Here is a 12896-nt window from a genome sequence, read left to right as displayed (position 1 = left end):
CTCTTCCTCCTTTCCCTTGTTTTGTGTTTAGAATGATCACATTAGTAGGCATTCTAAAATCCCATGACTACAGGCTTTATTTTTGGCTACCAAGTAGCTATTTAAGATATGCCCATCAATTGACTGGCAGGCATTTAAATAACTGAATTGACAGGCCATTAGGGATTGGATCACTTTTCAATTTGTTTCACTATATCAGACTTTAAGGTGTTCTTAACAGCAGCAGAGGGGCACAGCAGCACATCACATCACATCTGCTAAGAAAGCTTGGAAGCAGTCTCCATATGGCTGCACTGAGAGGCATACAGGGTCAATATTTTTGTATCCATTATTCTATCTTATGCTGTGCTCCTGATATCACTCGCCCAACTAGTGTTTCATTTTCTCTTTCCCAGTAGCTCATGCTTTTTATTGCTCATTCATAGTTTCTCTGTTGCAAGGAAATGGTTCTGATTTACTGGTAATGTTGTAGGTCATCAACTTGGTTTCGCGCCAACAACCTGGACCTCTAGTGTCTGTCTCTACTTTTTTGGATAACTTCCCATCTTTGTTTTCAAAGCACATTACTCAAATTACTTGTCCCCTTATCACTGTCTTCTATACTACCCAAACGGCTATCTCAATCTATATAGACTTCATTTTTACAAGTAGTTGTCTGTATTTAGTCATGTCATCTACGGCTTTTTTTCTTTGACGATGACAGCTATCTAACTTGCATCTACCTGAAGTCACTAATCCTAAATTTGCCAATGTTTGACAGCAATGGTGAACGATCAGATTGCCTCTGGCTAGGAATCTTTTAATATTCGTATGAACATGCATTCCTCGTGTGATCAAAAGTCCAGCCTATAATAGAAGCCAGGGTCCTCCGAACATAGAGAACTGTCTCACTACCGACTTATAGCACTCCAAAGGCCAATCAAACCAAACGCCTCGGTAAACTGTTGAAAGTTTAATGCACTTCTGCTCCAATATTTGAATTCCGTCTCCTCCTTTAAGTTCGAAGTTTCTTCCCCTTAACAGTATTGCATTCGGTGGTCGCAACAAGGTTGCTCCTAGCTCATCCAATTTCAGGGATAAAAGTCTAGGCAGGAGGTAAACACAACACAAAGCATTGTATTTGCACAACCAATTTCCCAACCAGCACCACATAACCTTGTGGTCTATGATCGATTGTTCTATCATCAAAGGGACACTTTTCCCCTCCCCAAGAATCTGATGTATAGATGGCATGCGATTTCATTCGGTAACTTCCTCTGAACTGCTGTCAACTGTTTGTACCTGTAAGAGCACTACATCCAGGTTATGTAGTTACATTTTTTTATACATATTACCCTAATTTTACTACAAATCCCATTTATATTTTATGATAGATACTAATCATCCCAATTAGTGGGGTCCCTCGATCATGGCCTACTATTTTCCTTTCAGATTGTCACAGCCATGGAAATGACTCACAGTAGTTAGAACTGTTCATGACAAATTAACATCCATGATCCCTACGGCTCCCCCATCCCATCTCCATACACTGCAATTTCTCATCTGCCTGCTTCTCAATTAAACTGGAGATTGTCCCTTCATTGTTAGTTAACAACTCTTAGTAACATTTAGAATTCATGAGTAGTTGTTTTCAGTATTTACCACATCTCCTATTATGTGAAAAGAGTAAGCATACGTTATTTTACCTATAGGTGAGCAGTCTTATTATTATTATTGCATTTCAACGTCCACCCCGTCAGTTCATTAGGCTACCCCAGGCCCCCATCACAGAGATTCACTCCTTCCCTTTATGAACAGTACAAATCATAGTTGCTCATCACAGAGTCCCATTTGTAGTCTCTATCGTTCCATACTACCTTCAGAACCTGTTCATCAAGTAGCCGAGGCTGACTCTTCCAGTTTCAGCAGCCACACTTTCCACACGCATGTTCTGTCTACATTTTACCGCCATTACTCTATATGCTCCTAGGCTTCCTCATATGTAGAAAAGTTTTATGACTTCCCGTCTATGATCTGAAGTTTTGAAGGCAATAGCATCTTTGCTGTTTGAACAGCCAACAAAGTCTGGGAACATTTTGATAGCCATGTTCTCATATCTCAGATATCACAGTCTTCTGGCTGCCTGTAAGATGGATTCGCAATCTCTGATTCAATATGCAAGTTATTATTGTTAGCAGTAGCCTGCTATGCTAGTGCTGACAACTGGTAGGATATTCACAACTTTTGATAAAACACAGATGTGTTGCCTGTCATCATATGAACTACATTGTTGTGAATTTGGCTTCAAACAGTGAGGGCAAAGAAAAGTCTTTAATTCTAGGTCGCAGCTGTGTGGAGTATCACCAAACATGAACCCCTGACCATCAATGTTCCCATATGAGCATCCTATTTCTTATGTAATGCATTTGTGAGGTCAGGAACACATTATTTTACACACATAGGTGGTGGCTCCTTTTAGAGACCATTTCCTAGGACTCAATTAGTTGCATTTAGTTTACAAAAATGGGAAAGTGCTGGAGCGAATACAGTAACCACATACGTGACCGTGAGTATCAAACCTCAGGAGAAGGTCTCAAAACACCCCACTTGCAGTAAACGCTTTGTTAGCAAGAGCCCACAGAAAACAAGAACCACCCACAAAACTCACCAACTCATCCTGACAATTAGCAACTGGAATTTATAATATGGGTCACATTGCAAATCCTACTTTTTTCTTCTCTCTCGAAAATTAGTGCTAGGCACTCCACTCCAGCTGTGCCCGGTTACAACTAATTGAGCACAACACAAAGGCTAGGGTCAAAAGAAACAAGCACTAGCGTTGCCAATAGGTTTCGCATTTGGAAAGTTGGAGCTATTGGTTTTGTAAATGACATTTTATATTTATATATCGTTATTGGCATTGTCAATAACAATATATAAATATAAAATGTCATTTACAAAACCAATAGCTCCAACTTTCCAAATGCGAAACCTATTGGCAACGCCAGTGCTTGTTTAGATTTGTCGATCCCTGGGGGTGCATCAGAGGTGCGAGTGCACAGGGGGCGCTATGGATATTGGGGTAACTCTGGCAGCATGAAGCAGAGGGGTCGCATATGGCTGGATGGTGCCAGGCTCAGTGGATATCTGGGACCCCTGTGGTGGCCGAAGTAGCAGTGCGCTGTGAATACAGCAGGCGGCTGGGGTTACTGTGTCACGCGGGTGTCACACGGCTCACTGTTAGAAACTGGCTACTTGGAACACTGAGTCACTGAACTGTTTTTGGGAGACCAGGACAGAACAGCGGCACTTTAAACCGACAGAACGACCATCCACCGAATCCGGGCTCATGTGTCACCCAGATGCAAGATTCACCCTCTGTCCTTCGCCCAGGTGTCTGTGCTAACAACCCCACCCCCCCCTTCACCCAACCACAGCATGAAAGGACACAACTCACAATCTCAACAGTAACGGGCCCGCGCCTACCTTAGAGGGGGTGGAAGAAAACTAAATCACCCTAACAGAAAACAATTGCATTTGTAATTTCCCCCCGTATAAATTGGCGGGTCTAGAACATTGGGCTTAGACACAAGCAAAAAGAAAATACCAGCTGGGAAATACAAGCAAATGACGTCACATCATACATGACACGAGTGAAGGAGACAAGAATAGATGAACCGGGATGAAAGAAGAAAGTAGGGGGTGAAGGTGGGTGGAAGGAATGTAGGGGAGGTAGGCAGGAATAAACAAGTGCAACTATTTAAATAAATACATAAATAAGCGCAGCCGAAGCGGACCGCGCTTGTGCAATTAAGTAAATTACCCTCCTACGTCACGGGAACAAACATGGTGTTGGCCCAAACGTACAATAATGAGAATTCTAAAAAACACAACAGTAAAAATACCATAAGTCTGACAAGCTGCATGTCGCGTGTAAGGCACCAGTTCTATATTGCATGTAAAATAATTTACCCCAAAAAAACCAATCACAGCTACCTCAATATAAGCAAATATTGTGAAACGCTTAAACCACACATGCAATAAAGCAAAAGAACGCAATTCTAGGCACAGGGGGCGGGAGAGCCTGGTGGGGGGCGGGAATGCGAGCGAGGGGAGAAGTGTGGCAGGCGGATTAGGGAGATGCGCGTGCTTTTGTGGTCACGTGACTCACATTTTAGTTATTTTATGTTCTTGTAGAGCGCCTGAATAGACCCCTGAAGGGGTATATCCGCACCTTTTGCTGATGAAAGTAACACATATTGTACTGGTCCAAGTTCAGAAGTGACTGATAAAGTTAGATAGGTATTTTAACTATTAGTGAAGAGATGGATTTTAAGGGTTTTCCGGAAGGTCAAGTGATTAGTAATCTGTTTTAATGTCTGGGGCAGCGAGTTCCAAAGAACAGGTCCAGTATGGGCTAGGGCACGGCCTCCCTGCCTAGATTTTTTGATTCTGGGTACCTGTAATAGCTGGAGGTTGCTGGAGCGTAGGGACCGCCCTGGGATATAGGGTGAGAAGACTTTTGTAAAGTACTTGGGCCCCGTACCTGACAGACATTTGTGGATGGTACATAAGATTTTAAACTTGATGCGTTGCCGCACTGGGAGCCAGTGTAGTTTAGCCGATAGAGGGCGGGAGGGAGTCCTAGATGGAGCATTGAGGACTAGCCTTGCCGAAGTATTCTGGACTATTTGCAGTTTGTTAAGCTGTTCTTCATTAGTTGATAAAAGAAGACCATTGCAATAGTTCAGTCTACTAGTGACTAATGCCTGGACCAAGGTCTTCCTGTGTCTGTCGGGTAGGTATGGAAACACCCTTCTCAACAGTCCAATGGCCCTAAAACATGTACCGGCAACTTGGTTTACATGATCTTTGAATGTAAGGGCTTGGTCTAATAGCACTCCCAGGTTTTTCACAGTCTGCTTGGGATTGGGAACAGGTCCTAGTTCCAGGGGCCACCATTCGGGGGACCACAGCGTCACTGCCTCCCCAAACAGCAAGACTTCCGTTTTACCTACGTTGCACTGTTGCCAGTTTTTGGCCATCCACTCTGACACTGCCCTCATTCCATCTGCAAATTATTTTATTAGAGCAGGTGTAAAGGTTTTAAAAGGGAACAGAAGTTGGGTGTCGTCGGCATAAGATACCGGGGTGAACCCAAAGGATCTCACTAAGTCGGCCAGGGGGGCCACATACACATTAAATAATGTGGGGCTTAGGCATGAGCCCTGTGGCACTCCCCTGGTGAGCTCTCTAGAGATGGATTTATGGGAGCCCAGCCTGACTTCTTGAGAACGGCCTGAGAGGAAACTCTCCAACCAGGACAGGGCTACACCCCCCAGTCCCACATCCCTCAGATGGCCGAGAAGCACTTCATGTGACACCGTATCAAAGGCAGCGGATAAACCCAACAGCACCAGAATCATCGACCCCCCTCCATCCAGTGTCATCCTGATGATGTTGGTCACTGCTAGGAGGGCTGATTCGGTGCTGTGGTTGGGCCTGAATCCAGATTGTGATTGGTCCAGGCCCTCCGTTGCCTCGATGTAATTTGATAGGTGATTGTTCACGTGCTTCTCAGTCATCTTACTGATGTGCGGCAGGAGGGAGATGGGCCGCAGGTTTGAGAGATCTGTCCATGGGGATGCCGCTTTTTTCCTTATTGGGTTCACCACCGCTATCTTCCATTCCATTGGGACTTGTCCTTTTGTCAGTGAGATGTTCATCACTGACTGGATGGAGGGTCCTAAGAGGGTGCACAGAGGGGCGACCATTTTTGCTGGAAGGAAGTCATTGGGAGACCCAGATTGTATGTGGCAGATAAGAGGGGGGGAGATCTAAGTCTCCAATTTGTGGGAAGGTCAGTAGTGAGTTATTGTTTTGTTTAGGTGAGTTATTTGGGAGAGAGATCGTGGTACCTGCGGTATTAGAGGCCGTTATTTTATCATAGATTAGGTTGATTTTATCCTCAAAGAACACCGAGATCTCATCACAGAGTGTTTGGGAGAATTCGTCAGGGCTCTCACAGGCTGTAAGTTTAACAAAGCTCTGTAGTATTTTAAACAGCTCTCTTGGACAGTTACCCGCCTCTGCTAGTTGTAGGGTGAGGCTGTTTCTCCTGGCTTGCTTTATGTTTTTGTAGTAGGTTGACTGGGCCTCTTGAAAGTTTTTCCTTTCCTCCTCAGTTTTCGATTTCCTCCATGCTTTTTCTAGTCGCCTACATTTCTGTTTTTCTATTCTAAGGTCTGGAGTATACCAGTTTTCTTGCTTGGTAGAGGGATATTGCTTATGAAGCTTTAGTGGGGCCAGAGTATCAATGGCTGATTTCAGTGAGTCATTAAATTTTTCTAATGCGGTGTCTGCGGAGTCCTTATCTGTGAACGTTGGTTGTTTCCAACTTTCCCGCATCTTTTCCACCGTTATTTTGTGCCACTGTCGGCGCCAGATTGGTGGGAGTGGCGTCTTGTGCAAAGATTTAGTTGGGCCCATTAGAAGGAACTCTATCAAGAAATGATCGGACCATTGGATTTCTTTGGCAGGTGAGCATCTTATTTTAGTGCAGTTAGAAAATAGTGAGTCTAGAGTGTGGCCACCTGTGTGGGTAGCACCGCTATTCATTGCTTTGTGGAAAACCCGCAGTGGTTTGACGAGTCGATGGAGCACTTGAATTTTCGCCTATTACATTCGCAAGCGAATGATAATAGGCAAAACCTAAAAACCTCGGAATGAACCTGGTGCTGGGTGAGAACAGATGCAGACGTCTCAGGAGTACAGTGCAGGTTGGGGAATAGTGGAGGCAAGCCTATTCTGCTGCTTTGGCAGCTGCGTGATCTTCAGCCCCACCTAGGACTTTGTGGCTTCTTAGTGTTCAAATACAATGTCAGATAGCATACAGGCTTTATGTGGGTGGGTAGCACCTCTCAGGCAGACAGCTTTGCCCTTCTCCAAAGCATACCACAGTGGCAGCGCTCCTAGTTTCTGGGGCGTCATTCCAGCAGTACGGGAGGAAAGCAGCTAGAGACCTGCCATTTTTGTTAGTGCAGAAAGAGTTTCTTCTCAAAGTCCAGACAAATATAAAATTTCTCAGATCAGAGGAGAAATATTTATTTTACTATGGATGCAATGAGTAAGAGTAAAACCAAAGGGCCAGATTTGGTGAAAATATTCCTTAGACCATGAGGAAGTGCATCTTTAGTCATTTTTTGCTTTCAATGAATATTCCAGACGGAGAGAGATGCTAAGTTGTTCATAACCAGTCAACGGATTCTATTGATTTCAGAGTGGATGAACCAAGTTCCTTAGTTGCCAGCTGACAGGCAGACAACACACAAAAACTGGGCAGGCTGGATTCCAGACAAAGCTGAAAAGCAGAGGAGGAATCCTCTAATCCGCCACTATCAGGTACCCTGAAGTAAGGGCATAAAAGAGCTGTTGTATACTTAAAATAAAGGCAAACTCCAGATTAACAGTCTTTTGCAGTCTTTCTCAGTGTCATAAATGCACTAGTTATCTCCCACAATTTCATGTACTCACATGCAAAATACAAACACAAGGAAGGCAAGAAATGCAATTTTCCAAGGAATTATGTATATTTCATAGAAGATAAAGTACCAGTAGTCCCACCAGGAGCACAAGTATAAAGCTACCAGCAACTGCTAATTACAACATGGATTGAGAAGAGGAAGCAGCAGCCACCCACAGGTATGGATGGAATGCACCCGGGTTCTGATCCTTTCTTCCCCTTAGATTTACGCTTTCTGAAAAAGCCTACATTTCATTGTTTAATATCTGTACACATGTAATGCACCTCCAGTGGATTTTCACATGGTCATGTCCAATGGGGAAACACTTTTGTCCTATCGGCCCAAATTGTACCCTAACATCCTTGAACACCACTGGTCGAAACTGGCTATAGAAGAGTGGAGGCAGCTTCTGGAATGCACTCTTCCACCTCACGATCCCTGTACCCATGCAGCAGACACCAAGTTCTCTGCTTGGATTGAAGATTCTCTAGACTTCATTCTCCCCAAGACACCGGCTCATTCCCCCTGCGGGAAGCCTAAGTCTCCCTGGTTTAATAATGACCTCCGCTTGCTATAAAAACTCTGCAAAAAAAATTAAAGAGCCTGGAGGAGAGAAATTGCCCCCCCCCCCCCCAAAAAGAGAATATAGCCAATCAATTCTATCCTATAAAAAGGCACTTAAAACAGCTCAAGCGGTTTTCTTCGAGGAAAAAATCAGAACCTCGGCTTGTTCATCCAAGGATATTTTCCGGATAGTAAATAAGCTTATGAAAACTCCAGATCCTTCCCCGCCGGCTGACCTTATCGGCGACAGCTGCAACGACTTCGCTGAATTTTTCAACGCAAAAATCCAAACCATTCTAAATTCCCTCCCACTTCCCACAGGAAAAACTCCTTTGGATCCCCTCATTTACACACAGCAACAAAACAGTCCAGGCCTAAACTCCCTTTCCCCCACTACATTGGAGTCTCTCCTTCCCATCAAAAGTGGCACGCCACTCGACCCAGCACCACCTAACACGTTAAAGTCAGTTGCCCCTACCATTCTCCCCCCCGCTGGTCAAACTTATTAAGACCTCTCTATGACAAGGCATTGTGCCTCCTGGTTGGAAAAGGGCCATAGTAAAGCCCCTCCTAAAGAAACCGAATCTCAACCCGGCAGATTTGGGGAATTACCGCCCCATCTTGTTGCTGCCCATAGTCAGCAAAATTGCTGAAAAACTGGTCAATCAGCAGCTTTCAGCTCACTTGGAATCCAATGGACTCCTGTAGCCGTCTCAGACGGGTTTCCGCCCGGGTCAGGGTACGGAAACAGCCACGATTGCGGTTGTTGAGGAGGCTAGAAAGATCTTTTATGCAGGAGGATCAGTGGCAGTGATCCTCCTGGATTTGAGTGCAGCCTTTGACACAGTAAATTATACCACTCTGATTCACAGACTCAGGGAACTAGGAATCTCGGGGTCCACACTGGCTTGGTTGAAATCCTTACTCTATGACCGCTCCTTTCAAATCCTCGAGGGAACCTCTAAATCTCGTGCCACCCCTGTACATTGTGGGGTTCCTCAGGGCTCGTCCCTGAGCCCCACTCTTTTTAATGTGTATATGTCCCCCCTGGAGAAAATAGTCACCCCCCAAGGGGTCAAACTTGTGACGTACGCTGACGACACTCAACTTGTCGTCTCTCTTAGCCATGTAAACAAGCCCCCTGATAACCTTCACTCCTGCCTCCAAGACATATCACACTGGATGGACGGTTCGCATCTTAAACTTAACAGCGACAAAACGGAGGTACTGGTATTAGGCAACCAATCCCATTTCATCCCAAAGTCTCTGTGGCCGTCCTGCATGGGGCCTGCTCCGGTCCCAAAACAAGCCATTAAAAGCCTGGGTATGTGGCTCGACAAGGACCTCTCGTTTACTACTTAAGCCAGGAAGTCAGCAGGGGTCTGCTATGGCATTCTCAGATCTACCCGGAATATCCTCCCTCTGCGACTCTAGGAAGATTCTTGTCCAGAGCCTTTTATTGTCTAGACTGGACTATGGCAACGCTTTGTATCTTGGTGCCCATAAGAAGGTCATCGCCAAACTCCAGGTGGTGCAAAACTCTGCAGCCAGACTCTTAACTGGCACAAAGAGTCGGAGTTCGGCAAAACCGGCCCTCAGACTGCTCCATTGGCTGCCCATCCAGGAGCGAATACACTTTAAATCCTTCTGCATGACCCATAAGATTCTCCATGGAAAGGGACCTCAGATCCTGAAAAATCTGGTAAGACGCCATGAAGCATCCAGAAACCTCCGTTCAGCACACCTACATCTGGCACACATACCCAGGATTAAAAAGGCTCGCACAGGGGGCCGTCTCTTTTCCTATAATGCCCCCAAGCTGTGGAATGCACTAACCCCCCCCCCCCCACACTGAGCGCCGAACCAAACCTTTCCACCTGCCGAAAACTTCTGAAAACATGGTTGTTCCCCTAACCTTCCACCTTTCCTCCACTACCTCTTACCAGCGCTGGGACACTTACGGGTAGCCATGCGCTTTATAAATCCCATTTTCATTTCATTGAGGGATCCGACACTATCCTGTGACATATAAAAGCAGTTTGATGTGAGGTGGTTTCTACAGCTGCCTGCAGTTAAGTAATCGTCTAAAAGAAATAGGTCATTGATGCCTGTGTGATCAAAGTAGTAACTTGAAATGACGCGGTTACTAATTACTGGAGAGCTGATAAACTCCGAGCCAAGAGTCGACCTACTGAGTATATGGACATGCAGGATAGAAACCTACTACTTTATGGGTACACAACACAGAGGTCACACTTATTTTCTGTCCTAATAATCAGTTCACATGCACTAGAAAGCAAGCTCTTACCATCTTGACTGCTTTTAAGTTCTTCGCTGTATTTCTTCTGCAAGGCCAACTCGGCCTCAAGCTGTGCAATGCGGCCCTGGGACAGTTGTCTCCCAAGTTCCTGATTCTCTTGGATAAGCATTCTGCACTTTGCCATTAACTTTTTGCCTGTCTGGCTGTAAAAGAGAATATATACATAAACATTTAAAATCGTTAAGTGAAGACAAAACCGCAACTATTGTACAAAGCTGAGAGAAAGGTTTATTATATCATTTGAAGAGAAACAAGCATTGGAAATGCAATAGGTATCGCAATAGAAAAGTTTGAGCTTTTGGTGTGTTAAATGTAAATATTGAATTTTTGTTTATGCTTTCCAAATTATAAAAGTATTATTTTGTTATTTTAATTGGCAATACTTATACGATAGATACAGTGCAAGACCGCTTCCTCTGTATTTTAACAAAAGTGCACATTTTAGGCCCACGTGTGAAATAAGTCTAGAATGTTAGCATAAATATATGCAAACCAATTGCATTTCTGAGGAATGTGAAATAGGCAGTTACTGCTGCCCTGAATAAGCCGAGCCCCAGCTAACACAAGTGGAGAAAGCATTCATCTAATCATGCGAGCACACTGGCTGAACATCCCCTGCTGCTTTACAATGCAAATCTAAAAAGACACGGCCATTAATACACTGGACTCATTCCCAACGCCAGCGACAATACATCACCCTCATTAAGCATCTTCTCATTACATTAATTCCTGAATTTTTCATAAAGTATACTCTATTTTCTCCAGTACGTGTCTTCCATTTTCTGCTCCCTACCTTGCCACAACATACAAAACGCTGCAACCTTAGCATTTCTAAAATAGTATCGCTCTAATGCATTGCATGCAAATTAACATGTAAGGGTAAAAATAAAACGTGCGGTCAAATGTGGGAACGGCGTACGTTTTTTATCTAAAAACTCGAAAAAAGAAAACAAATTTTAAACATTCGTTTCGCTTCAATTACGCTTTCCTCCATTTGTTTGCAATATCCTTACATCCAGAGTGAACTAAAATTGCAACCAACCTCGGCTATCTAAATCTTAAACCGTGCTCGTTGCTATGCATGGATCTCTTTATGCATACGCTGATATTTCTATACGTCCACAAATGCATACACAGGCACGTGAGCGGGTGTATTTGTATTACAAATTGTTTCAACGCAGCAAATGTTAAGTGAAATCCAGCTCTTGCCATTGTGGTTCAGGGGTTAAAACACTACACAGGAATAGATCCTGTGGCAATTACAAATGTTCCTGAAACGAGAGCAGAAACAGGAATACATGAAATGGCTCCCCGAGGCAGGCATGTCTTAAATGATATAATTTGTCAGCGTTCCAGCATCTTGTGGTTGCAAACACAAAACAAGTAAAAAAAAAAAAAAAACAAGCATCAGAGAGCATAAAAGGAGACACAGCCTGGCGGCCGTGAAACTGAAAGTACGGCCGGCCGGCCGTGAATAATTAGGGGGTGAGAGCGCACGCTGAGAAGCTTGTGGGAGGGAGGCTGGGCTGCCTTTGATGTGCTAATACGAAGCAGGCAGGCGGCTGGTGGCATTGTGCACGCGCTTTTGAGGGCTTGCGCAATGACCTAAAAAGCGCACATGCACTACATGGAATCGCCAGTGGTTAAACTCTGGATAAGCCACTATAGAGCTTTGCCAGCTATGAGCAAGCGCATCAGCAGGCGAGCCCTAAAAATATTTTACAGGATAAATGGCTTACAGAATCCTTGCAAAATCATTCTCGCCATTGCACTCCAAATCCTGCTGATAATCTACCTAGTAGTTTACCAAACTGAAGAGTAATCTTCGTACCCTAGACGAGATCAGAGCCAAGATGTCTCCTAGATTTCCAACATTTCAAAAATACTCCTTTGTACCTCTACTCAAATACAGTGGTAGATATTCAGTCACTCATCTGGAAGTCGGCTGCAAAGGCTTGGATGAATATTATGACTATGTGCCAGGTCAAAACAAAAACATTCCAGGGGAACCCTGGAACTGTTCACATTCAATGTAGATAAATCTTTTATTTTGCAGTCCTCATTTTTTGTAACACATACTTAATGACATACAGTTGTGGCATCACAGCAGTTACAGTATAGTACTAAATTTCCATATGTATTGCGAAACAAAGGCTAGCTGCAAAAGCCTCAAAGAAGTTGGAACAGACTGTGGTAGTCACTGCATTTCTTAGGAACAGCTTGCAGGAAATTAGTAAAACATAGGCCTATTCTTGATCGATTGTTTAAAAAAGAAAAAAAAACAAAAACACTTAGGTTCACTCCACTGGAATTTCTCGGATACAAATATCCCATTTTTCACAAGTATAAGTTTAGACTATCTATATTCTGGATGTCAAAATATGAAACTAGGAGCATTACCGAAGCACAGTCAGCATTCTACTATAATACTTTGCAGTTGATTTTTAACCAAAGTAGATACCGGATTTAGATGATGGGAGAGTAGTTTTTTTGCCTAAACTGGTAGATAC

General features: G+C 44.0%; 1 protein-coding gene across 1 annotated transcript in view; it reads right to left on the bottom strand.

The window, feature by feature from the left end:
- Nucleotides 1-12896, bottom strand: part of WTAP (WT1 associated protein) — a 161824-nt gene that overhangs the window by 29042 nt on the left and 119886 nt on the right. Inside the window, exon 7 of the mRNA XM_086927154.1 lies at nt 10375-10529. Within this exon, the coding sequence (XP_086783280.1) occupies nt 10375-10529 (155 nt within the window). The remainder of the gene's footprint in view (nt 1-10374; nt 10530-12896) is intronic.

The sequence above is a fragment of the Lissotriton vulgaris genome, chromosome 6 (genome assembly GCF_964263255.1).
Source record: "Lissotriton vulgaris chromosome 6, aLisVul1.2, whole genome shotgun sequence".
NCBI classification, from domain to species: domain Eukaryota; kingdom Metazoa; phylum Chordata; class Amphibia; order Caudata; family Salamandridae; genus Lissotriton; species Lissotriton vulgaris.
The sequence above is the reverse complement of the archived record's forward strand: the minus strand, read 5'-3'. Positions and strand labels throughout refer to the sequence as shown.